The sequence below is a fragment of the Ranitomeya variabilis genome, chromosome 2 (genome assembly GCF_051348905.1).
Source record: "Ranitomeya variabilis isolate aRanVar5 chromosome 2, aRanVar5.hap1, whole genome shotgun sequence".
Classification (NCBI taxonomy): domain Eukaryota; kingdom Metazoa; phylum Chordata; class Amphibia; order Anura; family Dendrobatidae; genus Ranitomeya; species Ranitomeya variabilis.
Window position 1 is genome coordinate 583112657 of NC_135233.1, and position 24227 is coordinate 583136883.

The 24227-nt window shown below is 42.2% G+C and overlaps 1 protein-coding gene across 12 annotated transcripts in view; it reads right to left on the reverse strand.

Annotated features, from left to right (window-relative positions):
• WWOX (WW domain containing oxidoreductase) overlaps positions 1 to 24227 on the reverse strand; it is a 1206506-nt gene that overhangs the window by 1050989 nt on the left and 131290 nt on the right. For all 12 annotated transcript variants that reach the window (XR_013221655.1, XR_013221654.1, XM_077288364.1 and 9 more), the window contains exon 6: positions 8916 to 9022. Coding sequence is in view for 10 of the 12 variants with exons in the window: in XM_077288364.1 (XP_077144479.1) it covers positions 8916 to 9022 (107 nt within the window). In the remaining 2 variants the exon portion in view is untranslated. The remainder of the gene's footprint in view (positions 1 to 8915; positions 9023 to 24227) is intronic.

The following is a 24227-nucleotide window of genomic DNA, read 5'->3' on the forward strand; positions in this document are numbered from 1 at the left end:
ATGGGGAAAATAAAAGAAATAAGAAAAATGTTCCTCTGTTAACATTAATGAAATCTATATTTTACAGAATAGAGATGGGTAACGTAATAATCTGCTCTCGAGGATCGATTGATTGATGCTGAAATCGTCTAAAATTGCCACTTACGGTATTTGAAGAAACTCAGCGTCCTTCACTTGCTGTCACATAAATATTTTTACAGATGTTCTCATGATATTGAAATAGTTTCATCATTTTTTTTTTTTTTTTTTTTTAAAGAAAAAAATATTTTGGAAGAACTAAGACATTTTCAAATAAATCTATCTTTGGTACTTTATTATTATTATTATTATTATTATTATTAATAATAATAATAAAAAGAATAACCATTTAGTGATATATCGGATTTTTTAAATATATATGGCGGGCTTGTTATTTTTGTATTGCAGATTAATTATGAATTAAAGGGAAAAATAAACTAATGTTAAAATAGAGTTTTTATCAATTTATTTCAATTTTTGGTAATTTGTTTTCGATTTTTCCTAAAGCTGCCAACGCGCATGAGATAGCTGTTGGCTGAATGTTCTCGCTCTCCTGACCTCTCCGTACACATGTACCTGCAATTTTGTCAGGTCCACTTTTGAGGTTTTGTGTAAAATTTTGTCCAATTTTCCTTTTTTATCCTTTTTTAGTGTTGTTCAAATACACAGAAAAAATAAACATGTGTATAACAAAACATGTGTAAATGCAATAATTTTATGGGAAAAATACTTAATTTTCAAGAGTGCCAACACTTTCGGCCATGACTATATAAATAACACAGGATCCCGGCATTGACGATAGGTCACAGCTCACCACCTCCACATCCATGGATCAGAAAGCTCACAAAACTATCCCACAGAAGTCAATAAATCATCTCCAGCCTACATTTCCCTATGGCCCTGCGGTTGCAGTAAAGCAAGATTCCGTAAAGCTGTTAAAAGATGGCGTTCGAAACGCGTTGATTCATCTTTTTGTTTGGATGATGGCATTTTAGTGATCGAAGACAGTGATGTAGACACGGTTGAAGAGAGCTTTGTTCATGGAAAGAGGGAGAGTCATCGGTAGAGGGGTTGAGATAAAGGAAGGTTTTTATTTCCTACGTGTTTCTTAGTTAGACAAGCTCCTTTTCATGACAAGAAAACAGGAATTTTAATGGTGATATTAAAAACTTGGATGCTTTCATTCCCTTCAAGTTGGAACAATTTTTGCCAATTTCCACTGCCGACAGAAGCCAAGAGATACCTAAGAGGCACTTTCATCACAGGGCGTAAGTTCTCTAAAAAGAAATGACCATCAACAAGGTTGCAAAAGCAAAAATTTTTACGCGAGTGGCGGACCATGAGTCTGAGTTGCTGTTGGCTAAAATAGCATCCAGACACAAGTGGAAAGCTCAACAAAGTCTATACTTGTGTTTGCCATCAAAGACACAAGATTCTTCAAAGTGACGGCTCAACATGAGGTGCAGAGTATGATGGTCAGGTGTAGTTAGAGCTTGCCAGTGTGGTAACGGACCTTGTTTACTGCAGCTTTGCCCTTCGATAATGGTGACACACGGTACGGTCTCTACGGACATCCCTTTTTTCCTTAGATTCACAGACGATTCAGCATGACTACATCTTCTCTTCCCACCACTTCCCCAAACAATACTGTCTATATGGCCATAAAATGTTTGCAATCCTCACTTAGGGTTATCGCCTACATGCTCCGATCAAATACCATTGTATAAATGCAACATACACAAACATAAAAAACAGAATATCTAGCAATTCTTGTTAACTGAGCATCCAATGTCCCGTTGTCCCGCTTTTGGACAAAATAACACAAAAGCATGAAAATTCCTTAATATCTATTTGTTACGAGACATAAGATACCAGATAATTTTCCGTCCCAATGGGTACAAAAAGGTTTTCGAGGAGAACACTATTTTCCCTCCTGGAATGCAATGTAAATTTCCGACATCCTGTAATTAATCAACAGATTCTCTCCTGGCGATATTTAGCGGGTAATCAAAGTTCAGTAATAACTTATTCTTTATGCTCCAACACCTGCATTTCATTTGTTTATTTTTGCAGTCTCGGAAATCTGAAGGACTGTCAAAGTGCCATAATATTAGCACAATAATCAAAGTTAATTAGCCCCTCTCAATAAACAACAACAAAGCCATTACAAGAAACGAAAAAAAAAATTCCCACTGACGGCTTAGTCTCAGTTAATCGGTGGACACAGGCAATTGTTTTCCTAAAGAGAGAGGAAACAAATCCCCTTAGAAGTAGCAAATGGCAGCGTTTTGAAAAGTACTTATAGACACAATATGCTGCCACTTAATGCTGGAGGCCTGGGAGAACGTGTATGAGATACGAGAGCCACCTGCTGCCTGAACAGATCTTGGCGCAGCTCGAAAAGCTGGAGGAACAGCAGCCCACTCTTTCAGCGCTGAATTGTTTGTAAGGGAATGAAGGAGGTAAAAATTAGCATGCATTTGGAGATAAGAAATAATCTCACAGGAAAACCGCCATCACATGTCAAAAATAAAGGTCAATAGTAAACTACCATTTAACTGACAGTCAAAGTAAAAAAAAAAAAAAAAAAAGAAAAGTGAAATAAAAACTCTTCTGTCTTTGGAAAATAATAATAATATTGCTAAATAATATTCCTCATCTATTGCTGAAATAGCTAATATTTATCTAGCAGTTCTGGCGCAAAACATGCAGAAGTACGCAATCATCACTATTTACCAGTAATTTCCCTGAGTCTGCTGTTGGTGCGTGTCATAAAGGCGATTTAAAAAAGATAATAATTACCTATTAGAGAATATTTATCTAGCAGTTGTGCGACTGGAGCAAAGCCTGCAGAGATAAACAAACGTCACTATGTGCAAGTAATTTCCCAGAGTCTGCTGTTGACATGTGTCATAAAAGCGATATAAAAAAATTTAACGTTTGACTCTTTGTAGTCTGCCACACATGCCACATCTCATGTCCAGATGCCTTTCCCAAGACCCATGCGTGAAAAACATTTGTCCACGATAAAATACTGGCTGTGCACCTTTCTTGACCTACGGTACAAGGAGAAATTTTCTTCTCCGATTGGAGGCAGACGTGCCATTTTCAGTGCATGCGTGCCAGAGCGCCGTTGTTGAAGAGTTGCTGAAAAGACTACCCTCAAACAACGCTGCTGGAAGAGGTACCGGCTCTTTTCACCCACAAGGACTACAGGGGAGGCACACGCACACCAGGTGCAACTCAGGAGGGGTGGGGGGGATGTTCACCAACTGGGCCATTTTCATGAAACCGTCACATCAAAAAGGACTATCTGTGAGTGTAACCATGACGAGGAGGGAAAAGTTGACCAAGATGATGGAGTACTTAAGTGACCATACAAGCTTGTATGCCTTGGAGGTGCTGCCATGCAAGAGTGTTGCCTTAGCGGGTTTTTAGTTCAGCCGGTCCAATCATAACGGATAGACACACATTCCTGTCAATGGAAAATGCAGACAGGCTGACTCTTCTAAAATTGAACAAGGGCTGGATTTCCTCTAACTTTGTAAGCCCTACGGATGGATGACAGCAACCCAACCTGAATGCAGCCCAAATGTTCATTTTTGGAAGTTGTCTTAACATCCATCCCTTACCATCCCATTTTGTTCTGGAAATCACGTCCTACTCTTCCGCTTCGGCAACAAGTACTTAGTGGTCATATCTGTACACATCACGTGGGTAATGTTTTTACATTTGTAAATCTTTGTACAATGTGCAATGGTTTAACTTGTACTCCCTATCTCTAGCAATTATAATAATTGCATAATGTATTGTGAGGTCCCCATCATGGTCTCTTTCAGAGTCTATGATACAGACCCCTTAGGTAATTTCTGGAAAACTTTGTACATTGCGCAATGGTCACATTTCTACTGTCAATCTCTATATATTCTATTACAATTTTTTTATTGTGTTACCCTTCTCACGGACTCTTTGTGTATCTGGGAACCTGATGTTGACTTTTTGGACATTTTGGCACATAAATGCATTAATATGCTCCACATAATTCTTCAGGTTTCAGCCTTATACAGAAAAATAATGAGTAATGAAACATGCTCTATTTATATATAATGCTGCTAGTTCTAAAATCTTACCCTCACATCCTTTATATAGGGAAATTCGACATAATACCTCGGTAAGCATACATCATGTACTACTCATATACGCAGCACCCCAGTAGGTGGGTGGAACGCCTGGGTACAAAATCTGTGTCTGATGGTGAAACTACTGGCCCTTCCCCTATATTACATCCTTTCAATCTGCTGTCCAGGAAGGAGGCACTGATGCCTCCTGCCCACAACCTGCAGTTGCACAGACACAACAGTCAGCAACCACGTCCAGTTTGTTGTCCCAGCACAGAGGTCAGTTGTCCCTTGTCAGCATATATGTCTGTTCCCAAATTGTTAGTCAGATAGAGCATACATATTTGTTAGCACTTTACATTGTCCAGTGCTGGACAAAGGCCATTAACTTCGGTCTCTTTATTAAACTGTGGCTTCCATTAAATTTTCTAAACTTGGGCTGAAAAAAAACGGTGGTGGGGTATTAGCCAGTTTCTGTACATTTTAAGCACGTCTAAAAGACTGGGTTAATACGCTCCACACACCTATTCAGGCCGTACCACTGCCTGTCACGTGAGTAATGCACTCCACAGACATCGACACTTTCCGGGACATATCCTGTAATTACTCCATTGTTGCTCAAAACCATGCAAAATATACATTCTGCCTAATTGGGTAGTTTCCAGAAGAAGTGCGTAGGCTTGTGCAGATTGGTCAAGGGCACTCCTGGTTCTTTCAATTGAGGAGGCTGCTTCCAAGGAAAATGAGGCTTGTCCATGTTCCTGACATGGGTTTCAGGTGTCTTTTGGTGTCTGGTAGAACCCAATTTACTGACACTGATCATACAGCTCCCCCAACTCCTGTATTATATTCACCTTACAGCGGCTTCTCCCGCTATGACAGTGGCTCAATTAGGATCCAGTGGCAAAAATGAACTGTGGAGTTTACAAAACTCAGGTTTTACGGCACCTGCTGGCCATCTGAAAATGTGAAGCGAGGGCTGCACAATGACATGACGGTGGATGTGGTGGTGATGGCAGGTGAAGCCCAAACTTCAAATGGGCATGTTTTAGCTGGGGAATATGTATTCCATTATCTTGCTATCTATTTGACATGAAGGAGGGAACTCCCAAATATAGGAGTAAGAGCCTTCACAAATGTAAAAGGAAAAACTAAAGCCAAATGCTCCATGTGAACATATGCTTAAGGGGAGGTATATATATATATATATATATATATATATATATATATATAATAATTTTTTTATTTTTTGCATTATATACATGTAATTATTAAGGAAAAAATGTTTCTTAGCATTTTTCCTTTTTAAAAAAAAATTAGGTTTGGTAGGTCTTCTTATAAATCCATAAAAACGGGCGCAATAGTCTGACAACATTATTCCCAGATACCATATGTGAGTCAGAAAGGCATGCAGTTCCCATTTAGTTTTAGCTCTTTCCCATCCATTTCAGCTTTTTTCTCAAGCCCCCATACCAGTTTGTAGGGTCCAGCAAAAATATAGTCGGGTTTTCCCATTGACTTGCATTGGATTTGTTATTCGGTACGAATATTGGAAATTATTTGTGCCAATTTTCCCGAATCCGAATATTTCACTATTGGCTCATCACAACTAATAATGGCAACTGTCACCGATAGAGGATAGTGCGAGTCGATTCGAAAGGACCTGGTCCAGTCAGCCAGCTATGTAAGTAGTATGTTGCCGCTGGACGGGAGTCAAGAAGCGTCTCTTCGATGATGGCATCCAAGGCTCTTCTTTTCATTAGTCGGTCTAGCGCGACGTCAGATGTGCATCACGCCACAACGAAAATTTCACATTAGTACGGCTAATCGAAAGAAGGTAAGGTAAGGGTCAGGTAAGAGGCAATTCTTAAGGCTCCTTTCCAGAAGCCACAGGAGATCGATGGATTAAGGTGTATTAATAGATTCGCCACAATCCTAGTTACCATTGGTGCATATGCTATCCGTAAGCTGCCATGGTTAAAAATAAGTATACTGAGCGGTATGTTTACTTATTCTACTTTGATGGACGTAATATATTATGCTATTTCATCTTCTTTTAGTAACATAGTAACATAGTTATTAAGATTGAAGGAAGACTTTAAAGGGAGCCTGTCACCCCCAAAATCGATGGAGAGGTAAGCTCACCATCATCAGGGGCTTATCTAAAGCATTCTGTAATGCTGTAGATAAGCCGCCGATGTATCCTGAAAGATGAGAAAAAGAGGTTAGATTATACTCACCCAGGGGCGGTCCTGCTCCGATGGGCGTCTCAGGTCCGGTACAGCGCCTCTCATCTTCATTCCATTACGTCCTCTTCTGGTCTTCACGCCGCGGCTCCGGCGCAGGCGTACTTTGTCTGCCCTGTTGAGGGCAGAGCAAAGTACTGCAGTGCGCAAACGCCGGGAAGGTCAGAGAGGCCCGGCGCCTGCGCACTGCAGTACTTTGCTCTTCCCTCAACAGGGCAGACAAAGTACGCCTGCGCCGAAGCCGCGGTGTGAAGACCAGAAGAGGACGTCATGGAATGAAGATAGGAGGTGCCGGAGCGGGCCCGAGACACCCATCGGGAAGGACCGCAGCAGGACCGCCCCTGGGTGAGTATACTATAACCTCTTTTTCTCCTCTTTCAGGTAACATTGGGGGCTTATCTACAGCATTACAGAATGCTGTAGATAAGCCCCTGATGACGGTGAGCTTACCTCATCATCGATTTTGGGGGTGACAGGTTCCCTTTAAGTCCATCTAGTTCACCCCATAGCCTAACCTAACATGCCCTTACATGTTGATCCAGAGGAAAGCAAAAAAAAAAAAAACATGTGGCAAAGAGTAAGCTCCACATTGGGGAAAAAAATTCCTTCCCGACTCCACATACGGCAATCAGACTGGTTCCCTGGATCAACGCCCTATCAAGGAATCTAGTGTATATACCCTGTAACATTATACTTTTCAAGAAAGGCATCCAGTCCCCTCTTAAATTTAAGTAATAAATCACTCATCACCTTGTAGATTGTGAGCCTTCGAGGGCAGGGTCCTCTCTCCTCCTGTACCAGTTATGACTTGTATTGTTTAAGATTATTGTACTTGTTTTTATTATGTATACCCCTCCTCACATGTAAAGCGCCATGGAATAAATGGCGCTATAACAATAAAGAATAATAATAATAATAATAACTCATTAGAACATCATACGGCAGAGAGTTCCATAGTCTCACTGCTCTTACAGTAAAGAATCCGCGTCTGTTATTATGCTTAAACCTTCTTTCCTCCAGACGTAGAGGATGCCCCCTTGTCCCTGTCTCAGGTCTATGATTAAAAAGATCATCAGAAACGTCTTTGTACTGTCCCCTCATATATTTATACATTAAAATAAGATCACCCCTTAGTCTTCGTTTTTCCAAACTAAATAGCCCCAAGTGTAATAACCTATCTTGGTATTGCAGACCCCCCGGTCCTCTAATAACCTTGGTTGCTCTTCCCTGCACCCGCTCCAGTTCAGCTATGTCTTTCTTATACACCGGAGACCAGAACTGTGCACAGTATTCTAAGTGTGGCCGAACTAGTGACTTGTATAGAGGTAAAATGATGTTCTCCTCATGAGCATCTATGCCTCTTTTAATACATCCCATTATTTTATTTGCCTTTGTAGCAGCTGCCTGACACTGGCCACTGAATATGAGTTTGTCATCCACCCATACACCCAGGTCTTTTTCATTGACGGTTTTGGCCAGAGTTTTAGAATTAAGCACATAGTTATACATCTTATTACTTCTACCCAAGTGCATGACCTTACATTTATCCCCATTAAAGCTCATTTGCCATTTATCAGCCCAAGCTTCTAGTTTCCATAAATCATCCTGTAATATAAAATTGTCCTCCTCTGGATTGATTATGCTGCAGAGTTTAGTGTCATCTGCAAATATTGAAATTCTACTCTGAATGCCCCCTACAAGGTCATTAATAAATATGTTAAAAAGAAGAGGGCCCAATACTGACCCCTGTGGTACCCCACTGCTAACCGCGACCCAGTCCGAGTGTGCTCCATTAATAACCACCCTTTGTTTCCTATCCCTGAGCCAGCTCTTAACCCACTTACACATATTTTCCCCTATCCCCATTATTCTCATTTTATGTATCAACCTTTTGTGTGGCACCGTATCAAAAGCTTTTGAAAAGTCCATATACACTACGTCCACTGCGTGTCCTTGGTCCGGTCCGGAACTTACCTCTTCATAGAAATTGATCAAATTAGTCTGACATGAACGGTCCCTAGTAAACCCATGTTGGTATTGGGTCATGAGGTTATTCCTGTTCAGTTACTCCAGTACAGCATCTCCTAGAATACCCTCCAGGATTTTACCCACAGTAGAGGTTAAGCTTACTGGCCTATAATTTCCGAGTTCAGTTTTTGTCCCCTTTTTGAATATTGGCACCACATTTGCTATACGCCTGTCCTGTGGTACAGGCCCTGTTATTATGGAGTCTTTAAAGATTAAAAATAATGGTCTATCAATGACTACTTAATTCCTGCAGTACTCAGGGGTGTATCCCATCCGGGCCCGGAGATTTGTCAATTTTAGATATATAAAATTTTGGAAGATATATACTGACCTAATGGGGACCAAAAGGAATTTATCGGCCCTCATCTGCCCAATGGACATGTTAAGTTTACTCGGCATAAACACGTGACTAAGTATAATGTGAATGGGATCAAAGAACTTCCACAATGAAAATGCAATATTAAATTATTTATATGTAATAAATTCTGGAAATTTTCTGACTTACCCATTCATCTATTATCTGTCGTTTGGCTTCATTTGCCTTTGGGAGGTTCCTGCATGCCAGAATTACCAGTGCACCATGAAGAGCCAAGGAACGTGCAGTCTCAAATCCTGTAGGGACAAAAGCAAAAATAAGAATCAGGTCATTGCACTACTTATGTTTTATTTAAGTAATTGTCATACAAAAAACATAGGGTCAATTGCAATGAAAGGAATTTCTGATCTGTAAGCCACCAAGCTTTGAAGAAACCCGATACTATAATTCCCTTTTGCCATATGGCAGTAATTTATGTTTGAGAACGACATCGTTTCAAAGCACCACCTTTTGCCACAGCTTGAGTTCTTGTGCAAGAGCCATGGAAAGACTTATTCCAGGACTGAAGGAGCAAGTCTTCCATTTGCGCAACCAGCACCACAACATCTGTTGATTCCGGCCTGCCGTTCGAGAGTACTTCAGCCCAATAAACTTGACAATGTTGCAAAGGTCTGTCATGCCTGTTATGTGGACCGTAACACTTGTGGGAAAGAAAATAAACTGCCCATCTTGGAGTTTAGAGCTGCTCAAAGTAAAGTTGGCCCAACACTAAAACACTATTGACTATCGATCTGCCGGGAGCTATCTCAACGCTTTCCCTCAAATGTGTGAGCTGGAATCAGTCTAACATGTCTACTTTAATAAAGACAGGGCAGAAAGGTACTGTCAGTCACCATTCCCAGAAATACAATGGATGAATCATGTCAAAATCCGATGGACTGAAGAACAATGGATCAATCACGTTGAAACCCAATGGACTGAAGAACAATGGATCTATCATGTTGAATTTCAGTCCAACATGCCTAAACTTTCTTTGCCCCTAATAGCTTATAGCAAAGGCATGTATTTCATGAGACTAGAAGTTATCATTAGAGTCTCCAGCAATTTATAGGTGTTTCTTCCTTCCTCTGTACATATCTACGATGATTCTGTTTTTTGTGACACATTGTACTTTATGTTAGTGTCAAATTTAGGCAGATTTATGTTTTGTGTTTCTTAATGAAAATATCTGACATTCGACAAAATTAGAAAAATTTGCAAGTTTGAAACTTTGTTTTTTTTTACACGGTTAAAACCAGAAAAATACCACAAAAAAGTTAACAGTTTTTTATTTATTTTTTTACGCAGCCTACCGTATGGTAAAAGTGAAAAAGACAGCTTTCTTCTTTGGGTCAGTACAATTACAGTGATACCAAATGAATATATATATTTTTATGTCTTGCTACTTTTGCACAGTAAAAACATTTTTTTACAAAAACATTATCTGGTTTTGCGTCACCATATTCTGAGAGCTATAAGTTTTTTCTATTTTCACGCCAACAGAGTTGTATGAGCGCCAGCTTGCTTGTTTTTTGCAGGATGAGTTGACTTTATGCAATATTTTTTGACATACAACAATTTGATCGCTTCTTATTCCATTTTTTGTGTAACAGTTTGATTAAAAAAAATGCATTTTTCATTTAATTTTTTTTTTACGGTGTTCACGCTACGGATGAAATAATTTGACATTTTTTACAGCTCAGGTTTTCCAAATGCAGCAATACCAAATATGTCTACCTTTATAGAGAAAAAATGGAGAAATGTTTTACTGTGAACGTTCATGTTCTAATATATATATTTTACAAGTTTATTGAAATTTTTTTATTTTATTTTTTACTTCTAATTTAGTCCCACTATGGAATTTGAACACTTTAAAAAACACTTACCTAATCTGAGGGCAGCATAATTGAGGGGCAGAGCCCCCAATTCCAGTGATGTGCCACTTACTGGGGTGCTTGCTGTAGTTTTGATAAAATTACAGTTTTCTGAACAAGAGTTTATCACTAGAGGACTAGTTGTCTCGTGCCACATAGTCCTCCTGCTGTGTAACCCCGCCCTATCACTGATTCGCATATTTCTCCCTATGCAAAGAGAGTCAATCAGTGGTGTAGGCGGAGTTATACACAGCTCTGCATTCAGAGAACTGGTTGATTTGCAGCAGGCAAAACAATTTTTAATAAAAAAATACAGCAATCAACCCAGGAAGTGATACACCATTGGAATCAAGGTCTCTGCCCAAACATCATGCTGCTCTCAGATGGGGTAGCAAAATCTTAGTAATAGATTCCTTTTAACACTTAGTTAATGGTAGTGCACTAGACCAACCTGTTTTTATATTGACACGTGGCCTGTTAGACCCTGTTTATGGCAGGGTCTAACAGGTTACTTTAGCTGATAGACCCAAAGTCCATTGCTTGATCTTGGATTGCAATAACAACCATTGGCACCCTGCGATCTCGATGTTGGCGGGGGGAGAGAGGCAGTATTCTCTGTCACACAACCATCTAGATGTTGGCTCACCCTGGCTGCTGCTGCAGGATCTCGGGTGTCAGTTAAGCCAGGCTTCTCGCGATGATCATGTAGGTACTGCTCCTGTTCCCCCTATGATCACCAGGGCTGTGGAGTCGGAGTTGTGGAGTCGGAGTCCATTTTGGTGGAGTCGGAGTCAGTGTCATGGAAATTGAGGAGTCAGAGGTTTGGCTTACCGACTCCACAGCCCTGATGATCACTATCACATGTATCTGCACATCATACCAAGTGAACTCCTTCCTGATTATGCATACATGTATATCAAATGTCGAAAAGGAGCTAAGTCAACAAATTGCACCCATTCCATCCCCCCTAGACGCCCACCTAACTCTTTCCAAGGTCTATCCAGACCAAGTAAGAAAGTATTTATGAGGTTTAAGCGAGTGATGAGCGCACATGCTCAGTTAAGGTGTTATCGGAGCATGCTCGTGTGTTGACTGAGTGTCTTCGGCGTGCTCGAATAACATATATTAATATAATATATTCCATGCGCCTGTTCGACAGCCGTTACACATGCAGGGATTGCCTAACAAACAGGCTATCCATGCATGTGTTCATGAAGCAACGGGGGACCTAAACATATTATTTGAGCACGCCGAAGACACCCGGTTAGCACCCGAGCATGCTTGCGGATAACACCTTATCCCAGCACGTTCGCTCATCACTAGTTGGAACCCATCCCAATTGCCTATCGACATACTTGAACATTTTCGTAAAGGCTCACAAAAAAGGGAAGACCTCCCAAACATACGGAAGATTTGTGAAATCTCCTCTATCCTGCAGAATTGTCCTGAACAAAAAAACACTCATCATCCTCAGGGATGACAATCTCAAAAAGTTGACAAATACTGATTAATAGAAGTGTAATAATTCCTTAAAAGAAGAAGTAGAAGTCTTGCATTCCTTCAACACACAAATGACTTTATAGGCTATTTTTTATGATAAAATTAAGTGGAAAAGGAACCGCTCATCCCTTTTTGCCGTCTTCTTTCTACCCCCTCATAAAGGTAAAATAAAATTCCCTGCAAAGCTCGGTCTCGGGAATGCTGAGTTGCAACAATGCTGTTAGAAAATGCTCATTGCTGAGACAGGTGTATAAAGACACCCTTGGATCTCGCTTGGATCGCTGCTGTATAGACATGCAGAAAATTTACTGTTGAATTAACTGGGTTAACTGAATTATACTGAATTTACTGAGTAAACTCTTGCCGTTCCTCGCGCGCACTCGGGGGACTCATTCGTTGTTGTGTACCGTACACTACTTCAAATAAAAGCATTCAAAAATTAAGTGCGGTTTGTAAGATTGATGAAGAAACCATATGTTCCCTATTAAACGGAGAAAGGCAAAAAAAGTATAATTACACCGTTTAATGTACTTAGCAAATATTTGGAATTAGTCTATGGAAATCCACTGAAGTGATTAGGAATTATGATGTGCTGCGAGATAATGCAGAGGGGGATTTTTCTCCCGCTTTTCTTTTTCGACATGGCAAGAAATGGGCATGAGAAGAGATACGTGGCAGTTTAATAGAACGAGCATAATGATTTAAAAAAAAAAACAGCAATTTACAATCGGAAGGAAATGTGATCATTTCCAGAAGAAAAAAAAAATTGCAAAAATCGGCACTGTTGATACTTTGAGAAATGAAGAAAGAAAACGACAAGGAGTTTAATTACTTAGTCAAACAGTTTATGGATGTTCTTGCAAAAAGTGACAAAGAACTTGGCTTAATTAAAGTGCTGCAGGGTCCGTGGCACCTAAGGGCTGGCTTGAGATGCGGATATTGGCAGACATGGATTTCCTTCTGTGATAAGTAAGTTCTCTATTGAAAGACGATCGCAGTCAAACATGTGACCTTAACCTCGGTGGAAACATCTTCTCTTCTTGTTACAGTCTCCTGGTAACACATACTTCTAAAGAATTTTTCTCCAGACACGGATTGTGTGTATTTAAATAAATAAATATATATATATAGTCTGCATCGTTGAAATCACATAAACAGCGCTGCAGTCCAAAAACTGAGCTCAGCGGCTCTTGAGCGCCACAGACAATAAAACACACCAGGAGCAGCGGCATAGCCTCAGCGCTGTACCCGATATGTATTCTATACTCACCCTCCCTGAGTCCAGCGCTGAGTCTACGCCGCTGCTCCTGGTGTGTCTTATTGTCTGTGGCGCTCAAGAGCCGCTGCGCTCAGTTTTTGGACTGCAGCGCTGTTTATGTGATATCAGTGAAGAAGACAATAACAGAAACTGGGAGCAGAGGTGGAGACCCAACGTTAGACCAGGGTAAGGTGTGTAAAACTCTTTTTTTAAACAAACTGCAGCCGGCAAACAGGTTTTCTGAAACTGGAAAACTGCTTTAAATTTTAATTAATTTAATATTTACAAATGGTTTGAATCGGGAATTCCCGAAATATGGAGTTACCACCGATCCACGTGATGGGTGACAACTAGTGATGAGCGAACGTGCTCGGATAAAGTGTTATCGGAATATGTTCGCGTGCTTACAGAGGGTCTTCGTCGTGCTCGAATATGTTTGGGTTCTTGCGGCTGCATGTCTCGTGGCTGTTTTACCGCTGTAACACATGCAGCGACTGGCTAACAAATAGGCAATCCATGCATCTGCCTAGCAGCCGTGAGACATGCAGCCACGGGGACTCGAACATATTTTTCGAGCACGCCGAAGTCACTCGGTTAGCACCCGAGCATGGCCGATAACACCTTATCCCAGCACATGCACTGATCACTAGTGACAACTACTAGATCAGTGGGTGTCTGATCAGTGAGACCCCACCGATTATCAGAACAAATGACCTTGATTGTCTCCACGGTCTAGTCTTACATTGCTCCGGAATTGCCAAAGAGTGCCTTGCTCTGACGATCTTTGGAAGACTCCATCAAACTAGTAAGTCCTTTTAATCGTAAGACCTCATTTGGCGCAACAACATTGTAACATTACAGAGTTTTATTTGCGGCTTTCCAAATTACACTGTGATCTACAGAGTCCACTAAAATTATGAAGTAATGAGCATCCATTTATTTCAATGAATACAAGTGGTCTTGTTGTATCCATTCCACTAACCTTTATTCATGCAGATAAAGTGAGATGAAAGTCATGAAGAGGATCTCCTCCTAAAACACTAGATTTACACGCGGAGTCCAACAATACCATTGTGGAAGGAGACTAGAAATTTGCATCAAATGCCGCACTGAAATCTGTACATTATGTTAAAGTTCACTCACAGCATAGCAATTGTTTTTTTAAAATTTCCTATACATATCCAGAGATATGGGCCATTTTATTTAGCGCTAATTTTTATGGTCTTTATGAAGTGGGCGTGACTCACAGGTGTGTCTTTCGGGTGCCCTGCATAATTACCCCGTGAGCCAGGCCCCTAACTACCCACTTTTCACCTAGTGGCAGATCGTCTTTAAATCAGTGGTGAAAATCTATAAATTTTTGCAACAGATAGGACATGCTTTTATTAATAACAAATTGGACTCCTCAATCCTATCAATATAGGGGAAGAAGATAGACAACAGACATCAACCATCCAATGTTTATGTTCAAAAAAAGGTATCCATACAAAATATGATATAGCTCACTGGATTTAGACCTCACCAAATTTTTACTCAGGATCCTTCACCAACCTTGATACAGCACTAATAGTTTATAGCGCATAGTCTGTGAAGACTAAAGTAATTTTGGCTCCGACGACAAGAACAATTTTATTATTTTACTCAGCAATTGATTTGTCATTAGGGCTGTTATGGTTTTGACTATATCAAATAAATAGAGTTGAGCAATCAAGATTCGAAGGACAATGGTCCAGAAGCCATATTGGCAGTCTAAGGCTGCTTGACCAGAACCCAGATAACCACCTCCTACCTATGGGGATCCCGGGCACCTCCTCTGATTAGTAGGCCAGACACAATGTCATAACTGCAGCATGACACATGTCTGACACTGCGCCAGGCGTACTAACCATAGGAGGCATTGAGGATACCCGTCAGCAGGTAAAATAACGTTTGTAGGGCTTTTGACTGGCTTAAACAAACTACCAACATGGTCCTGCAAATCTTTTCTTGTTCAAGCAAGATATATTATTTTTTGGGCCTCAAAGTTTACTTTAAAAAAAAAAAAGTTTGCCTGTAAAAAAAAATGAATTTTTTTTGTACACGTTTTTAGTTTACGTTAAAGGGTTAAATTGAGTGCAGCAGATGATTCTACTTTTCGAGCATTGGTGTGACCGTGAGTTACAGCGGTCAGTCACTGATGACAAGCATAGCGGTCATAAGTCCTCAATGTGATGATGCCAATAGTGGTAAAATGAGGTATTACAAGAAACAGAAAAAAAAATCCAAAGTTGAATACCTAAAATAAGAATATTTTATGATGAGCAAATCTAGCAGACAATATTAAAAAAATAGAACACTAACTGAAAAAAGAAATAAAACACTTCAAAGGGTCTATGCAAAAGGGATAAGCTACCTCTTACTCTTCTAAGTATAAACCTAGCAAATGTTTTTGTTACTCGCACCTAAGAAATAACAAAAATCGCAAGGAAAATGAAAACCTACATGATTTCCACAAATATAAAAGCGCACAATGGAATTGTAGTGACCAGTTAAAAAGAAGAAACAAAGATTTCAGGCAAAAAGACGTTGAAATTCTATGAACTTGATGCAATTTTCCATGACGTGAAATCAACCAGAGCATTAAATTCCTGATACAGTTTGTTCTTGAATGGCACCCAAGGAAAAGGTCTGCGTCTTAATCACGTTGCCATTGCAGATACGGTGTTCTGGCCACAGCGTCCTGCTCGGATTGACCATTTGGAAAAGGGTGATGTTAATAGATTGTTAGTCGATTTTTGGTTGCGAAGAGGGAGATATGGCAACATACAGCTGTAATATGTCTATACCTCTTTTATTATTAACTACATGCTTGCCTTATTTTTTGGATAAGCAGTAAGTGACATTAATTTCACTTGCTATTTATCTGTCCTAGTTCAAGCAACAGGCGTAGCATCTCTCTCCGGACGGTCCTGCTACCACCGCAAAACGACGCGCTCCATTGATGTCATCCATCTAGGACATTAAACCTGGCTAAGACACCAGGTTTTTGGAGTTCCTGCCACTATATTTCATAGCTTCAACATCCCTTCACTATTGTGCTGCTATCTCTGCTACACCAGCTCTTGTTGCTCCATCTCAGCTGCACCATTTGCTGCTGTTCCACTTTTCCACCCTGCTGCACCAACTGTCCGTGCTGTATAAGAACTGCATATCCAGGTCAGGGGCTTTGAGGATCCACCACGAGACATAACATTAGTTTTGTAGCACACCTTAACATATGACAAATGCAATTCTGATCAACAAGTCAAAGGTTAATTAGTTTAGGCATTACGAGACACAGTATAATGCTTGGTGCGAGTCTGAGAGCTTTTCTAGTTCTTAGAATCCAGATGTCATTTACCATTTTCGTAGCCCTGGCACAAGGAGAAAAACAAGAAAAGCGCTCCATGTGTGGATCAGTATTGAAAGGCAAACCTCAGGGCATGGATGCTGCTCACCTAAGGCTAGTTGAGTTGGGCAGGCACAACGCTGGAAGGAGTTAAGGTATATCCATCATGGGGCTGCTGTACCGACTGCCGGTTCCGAATACCTATAGGTGGAACTGAGCCAGAGAAAAGTTGCTGTGTTGTCCGGGCGCTGCTGTGGATGGAAACAAGTCAAGGTAGGAGAATCGGTTTACTGGATACCTGATGAAGGGGACAGAGAAATGAAACGCGTAGTCCAATAAAACGCTTCTCCTCCCTTGACTCTGCACGTCTTTATCTATGGCAGAAATCAGACGACACCGCAACGTTTCTCTCTTTAGCCCTGGCACATGGCATAGCACAGAGTATAAGCTTTGCCTGGAGTTTTCATTTAAGTGATGTGGCTTTATTAAATAAGTTCTAGGAATAATTTTTTTTATTAAAAAACAAAATACTTTGACTTGTTATTTTGATGATCAACAATTTTAGAAATTTGAGCTCCTTGCCCAGCCATCTCTCTCCAGCTCTATTCATGTAATTAGGACAGCTCCAAAGCACACGCCGTAGTCCTAGGGTTGTCCTCTAGAGTTGCATCTACAGAGTAGATGCAAAACCCATATCAAGACTGTCATGGTATTAGAATCAAGCAATCACAAGGAAGTTGGACTGTGCAGAGGAAAAATATGGCTTACAAATTTTCCAAGGCCATAGATCATCCACACAGCAACCTGTGCAGACAGAGCAATATAGCGTAATGAGCATGCGAAGGGAGAGGACAAAAAGCGCCGATTATCCAAAAATAAAGCCAGTGGATGCATATTACAGTACTCTGTTCTGCCCTCAGTACGGCAGAGCGAAGTACGCATGCACATGAGCAAAAATGGGGGCGATGTGTGGATGGCATAGGATGCGTCAACCTCATGAAGGATGATGGTGATTTCGGGGTGAGAATAGGCGTCGAACAAGACCAGTGATCCCATTGAACCAGAAAGTGTCGTATGGAGGGGGTTATAAAAAATGTATTTTTCTTTTACTTACCGTAAAATCTGTTTCTCATAGTCTTCATTGGGAAACAAAGAACCATGGGATAGTCTGCTTCCACCGCGAGACTCACTCTATTAATGCAATTAAATAAAATTCGCTCCCCCCCCAGTAGATTATACCCTGCCTGCTGGAGCAGGCTTCCTCAGTTTGGTGAGAAAGAAGTAGGAGGAGAAAAAGAAGAAACATAACTATATGCCCAACTGGGCAATCAAGGGAGAGAGTTGGGTTCCCCAATGAAGACTACGATAAACAGATTTTACCGTAAGTAAAAAATCTATTTTTCTCGTTCGTCTTATTGGGGGACACCACGTAATGTCCTAAAACTGTCCCTAGGGTGGGATAGTATTAAGTTTCATACTGTCACCACCTGGTCTTCCACCACAACTTAAGTGGAAGTCTAGGCTACTGCCGCCTGCAGTATCTTTCTACCAAGGCTTCTTTCTGCTGAGGCAAAAGTGTGGCCCCTGTAAAACTTTAAAGATTGCACCAAAGCTCAAGTAGCTGCTTTACAGAGTTGCAAGGCTGGTGCCTGATGAGGAACCGCCCAGGAAGCTTCAACCGCTTGTGTGGAGTGTGCCCTAATCCTACATGAGGCCACCCTAGCTTTAGCCTTATAAGCTTGGACAGCCTTTAGCCTTATAAGCCCTTCTGAGGGCTCTGTGGTAAACAAACAAGGAATCTGAATGCCTAAAAGAGGCTGTAGGCGATAAATAATATTTTAGAGCTCTAACAACATCCAAGCTGTGCAGAGCTCTTTTCCTTAGGATGAGATGGTGGAGGACAAAAGGAAGGTAAAACAATATATTCATTAAGGTGAAAATCGAAGCCACAAACGGGAGAAAAGATGGAACTGGTCTCAACACTACCTTAACCTGATGGAGAATAAGGTAAGAGGCGCAGAAAGACAGAGCCGCAAGCTCCGAGACTCTCCTAATGGAAGTCATGGGTATAAAGAAAGCTACCTTATAAGAAAGAAAATGGGGATTTTTGTGAGTACTCACCGTAAAATCCTTTTCTCCGAGGGAATCATTGGGGGACACAGACCATGGGTGTTATGCTGCTGCCACTAGGAGGCTGACACTAAGTTAAAACAAAATTAGTTAGCTCCTCCTCTGCAGTATACACCCTCCTGCTGGCTCCCAGAGAACCAGTTCAGTCCAAAAGCAGTAGGAGATCATTAACTTCATATCAGATTAAAGAAAAAAACAAGCGCAAGCCAAAAGATGAACAGGGTGGGTGCTGTGTCCCCCAATGATTGGCTTGGAGAAAAGGAATTTATGGTGAGTACTCACAAAAATCCCCATTTCTCCTTCGACTCATTGGGGACACAGACTATGGGACGTCCCAAAAGCAGTCCATGGGTGGGGAACAACATAATAGATCGACCCCCATGTCCCAACTGACTAAAGTTGAGCTACTGCCGCTTGCAGACTACGTCTGCGAAGGGTTGCATGTGCAGAAGTCTGAGAGCGTAGGCTGTACCAAGTCGCAGCCTTGCAGACCTGTTCTGTTGACACCCGATGCCCAATGGCTCAAAAAAAGAGTCCACCGACCGAGTAAGGTGTGCCTTAATCCCCACTGGGATAGGCTTATCTCTGATGCGGTAGGACTTCTGAATAGCCAAGCGAATGCATTTGGTATTGTGGCCCTGAAGTGGCTAAACCCTGCCTGAGACCCTCAGGAAACAAGGATAGGGCGTCCGACCTACTGAAGGGCGCCGTCTTCAAGACGCACCTTCTGAGAGCACTTACTACGTCCAAGGTGTGAAGAACTCATTCCACCCAATGTAGCAGTGCTGGACAAAAAGAGAGAAGGACGAAGTCCTTGATAAGGTGGAAAGACAAGATTACCTTGGAAAACAGAGAACGCAGACGATTTGATGACCACCTTGTCCTGGGGGAAAATCAGGAAAGGAACGACTGGAGAGTGGCTAGCTCTGAGACTTGACTAATAAACAGCACTGTGACAAGAAAAAAAGAAGACGTTCAGAGACATCCTGCAACGGTTTGAAAAGACTTCTTCTAAAAAAGCACCTGGAACCAATATAAGGTCCCAGGCCTCTAAAGGCATACTATAGGGGAATACCACATGGGAGACTCCCTGAAGGAAAATGCTCACTTACAGAATGGAAGTAATCCTGCGCTGGAATAAAACAGGTAAGGCCAAGATCTGGCCTTTGAGAGAGAGCGAGAGAGAGAGAGAGAGAGAGAGAGAGATATGAGCGCCAAACCTGATTCCAGATCAGTCTGGAGAAATTCCCAAAATGGAGGGAGCAGAGCAGGCACGAGGACATCCGCGGTGCCTGCACAGTGCGAAAAAGGTCAGCAGGTGTGCTGATAGATGCTAGCTGATGCAGGCTTCCCAACGCTAATCATGGTGGGAAACCCCCAATGAGAAAACCCAGCTTGAGATCGCTCAAGGCTTCAACCGCCAAGCTGTTAAACACAGGGCCCCTGAGTTCTCATGACAAAACGGACGTTGGCAGAGCAGATCTGGATGATCCGGCAGTCACCACGGAACATCGGCGACTATCTGCACTAAATCTCCATATCATGCCCAGCGTAGCCAAACCTGGGCGCCAAGGATTACTGGAGTCCCCTCCGCTTAGATCTTCCTGATGACCCTCGGAAGTAAAGAAAGCGGAGAAAAAAATATATACAGAAAACTAAACTGAAGCCACGGGGAGACCTGTGCATGCACCTTGATGGTCTAGGGATCCCGAGACCGAGTTGTGAAGTGGAGTATCTTGACGTTCAAATTTGAAGCCATCAGATCCACGTCCAGAGTCCTTAAACGAATACCTAATGTCAACCCTGCTGCGGGTAACCCCCTTTAATGATTGATACATGCGACAGCCGTGGCTTTGTCCGATTGAATTTGAATGGGGTGACCCGCTAGGAGATAATGGAACTGCTGCAGGGCAGCTGATTGCTCGGATATTTCGGACATTAATCGGAAGGCTCGACTCCAGAGCTGACCTGAACCATGAGGTGACGAAGACTGCTCCCCAGCCAAGGAGACTGGCATCGGTATTCACCACTAACCATTAAAGCCAATAAACCGGGAGAAAGGATTTTCCCTGGAAGAGAGAAGACCTCAATGTCCACCTGAAAGGCTGCCTGACCTAAAAGGGCAAGCGGTACCGGCAATCGAGGGAGAACGGGTTTATGCTGCAGGGGACGGAGATGCAGATGAGCGAAAAGAGATCGCTTCTGTTGCTGCCACCATTTCTCTCCAGGACCCTCATGGCAAACCGGATAAAATCACGGGATGAGTGGTTAAGTGTGCGGGCTCCTTGTTTAAGGGCTCGGACCTTGTCTTGAGGGAGAATCACTAACCCTCGGAGGTATAGTGCAGTCTAGATCCCAGCACCAACAAAAAGAGGCTGTACCACAGAATACTACATGACACATTAATCCCTGAATCCTTTGCAGAGAAAACCAATGAGGTCTCAGGGTCAGAGCACTTACCCAGGATTGTTGCCCAAGGGTGCTGCAGGTCCAAAAAACTATGGTGGGATTTTGATCCCAGGACCCCATGCAGCCCAAGTAATGACCGAGCTTCAAACACATTTGAGTAGAACCCTTTGAGCCCTTCGTAAATTTATGGTGTCCGAAAAATGAAGAGATGTCAGAGGCTTTTTTTCACACAGAGTCCGTTTTCTATTCACCGAGCCATAATGTTCTTCTGAACGTGATGGCATTTGCCGCTGATAGTGCCAACGCAGATATCCACATCCGAAGAAGCGTCCATGGAGACCGTGGCTCTAGCTACCCCTGCCACGGTAAACAATGGATAGTGCTAAACCGAGGCCTCAAAGACGGAGCGAGTCAGATTCTCTGACAGTCCATGTGTGATGATCCATCCGGCCAGGATAGAAGGATTCTGAATACCGGACAAAATACTGGCGGGTTCACAGCAGGACATTCAACAAAATCTTTTCTGTAGATCAGCTAAAACAGGGGGTACCTTACCTCAAGAGGCTGCTGACCTTTGAGGCGTTTATCAGGTCGTTCTCAGCGCTGGCTAAATATAACCCGGACCTGAATAGGTCCCGGACGGTGAATAGTAAACGCTGTATGAGGGTGATTAGTCCTCTTGAAGGGCACTATGTGTTCAAGTACACAACAGGAAGCCTTGTCAATCTTTAGAGTCTGACTGACGGCCTCAATATTCGAGTCCCCCATTTTCTGGAACTCTGCCGAGTGCAGATACGGGGAAACATCCAATTCAAACTCAGAGTCTTGTTCTGCAGATCTCTGGTAAGGGAGAGTGAGAAACAGAGCTCACGGGCGTAAAGGCCCGAGATTGCTCGGGTAATCATACCACGGATCTGATTTCTAGACGCCTGTACGTTTCTAGAATGTTTGCGGCCCCTGCTAGCCGATGACTCCCGTGTAGGAGAGGATCCATTTACAGTGGGGCAAAAAAGTATTTAGTCAGTCAGCAATAGTGCAAGTTCCACCGCTTAAAAAGATGAGAGGCGTCTGTAATTTACATCATAGGTAGACCTCAACTATGGGAGACAAACTGAGAAAAAAAATCCAGAAAATCACATTGTCTGTTTTTTTTGTCATTTTATTTGAATATTATGGTGGAAAATAAGTATTTGGTCAGAAACAAACAATCAAGATTTCTGGCTCTCACAGACCTGTAACTTCTTCTTTAAGAGTCTCCTCTTTCCTCCACTCATTACCTGTAGTAATGGCACCTGTTTAAACTTGTTATCAGTATAAAAAGACACCTGTGCACACCCTCAAACAGTCTGACTCCAAACTCCACTATGGTGAAGACCAAAGAGCTGTCAAAGGACACCAGAAACAAAATTGTAGCCCTGCACCAGGCTGGGAAGACTGAATCTGCAATAGGCAAGCAGCTTGGAGTGATGAAATCAACTGTGGGAGCAATAATAAGAAAATGGAAGACATACAAGACCACTGATAATCTCCCTCGATCTGGGGCTCCACGCAAAATCCCACCCCGTGGGGTCAGAATGATCACAAGAACGGTGAGCAAAAATCCCAGAACCATGCGGGGGGACCTAGTGAATGAACTGCAGAGAGCTGGGACCAATGTAACAAGGCCTACCATAAGTAACACACTATGCCACCATGGACTCAGATCCTGCAGTGCCAGACGTGTCCCACTGCTTAAGCAAGTACATGTCCGGGCCCGTCTGAAGTTTGCTAGAGAGCATTTGGATGATCCAGAGGAGTTTTGGGAGAATGTCCTATGGTCTGATGAAACCAAACTGGAACTGTTTGGTAGAAACACAACTTGTCGTGTTTGGAGGAAAAAAAATACTGAGTTGCATCCATCAAACACCATACCTACTGTAAAGCATGGTGGTGGAAACATCATGCTTTGGGGCTGTTTCTCTGCAAAGGGGCCAGGACGACTGATCCGGGTACGTGAAAGAATGAATGGGGCCATGTATCGTGAGATTTTGAGTGCAAACCTCCTTCCATCAGCAAGGGCATTGAAGATGAAACGTGGCTGGGTCTTTCAACATGACAATGATCCAAAGCACACTGCCAGGGCAACGAAGGAGTGGCTTCGTAAGAAGCATTTCAAGGTCCTGGAGTGGCCTAGCCAGTCTCCAGATCTCAACCCTATAGAAAACCTTTGGAGGGAGTTGAAAGTCTGTGTTGCCAAGCGAAAAGCCAAAAACATCACTGCTCTAGAGGAGATCTGCATGGAGGAATGGGTCAACATACCAACAACAGTGTGTGGCAACCTTGTGAAGACTTACAGAAAACGTTTGACCTCTGTCATTGCCAACAAAGGATATATTACAAAGTATTGAGATGAAATTTTGTTTCTGACCAAATACTTATTTTCCACCATAATATGCAAATAAAATGACAAAAAAACAGACAATGTGATTTTCTGGATTTTTTTTTCTCAGTTTGTCTCCCATAGTTGAGGTCTACCTATGATGTAAATTACAGACGCCTCTCATCTTTTTAAGTGGTAGAACTTGCACTATTGCTGACTGACTAAATACTTTTTTGCCCCACTGTATATCCGACCTGCTAAACGCTCCGATCCACAGAGGAAGCACGGAGGGATTCAATCTCTTTGGCCAGAGAAGCCACAGATTGCTTCAGTGACGAAGCCTACTCAGGGGAACTAGGTACACTGGGATTGGGGCGGTGGTGGGCTCCTGAACGCATTTGAAGTAACGGGCTTTGCAAGTTAAATAAGACTAATAGTCTTATTAGAACCCTTTGGAAGCTTGGACAGTGACAAAGTGTCATGGCGCCTTTAAAGCCGGGAAATATTACGGGGTGAAACTGCATGCAGAGTCGTTGTGCCCCTTTAATGTAAAACCATGGCCCCT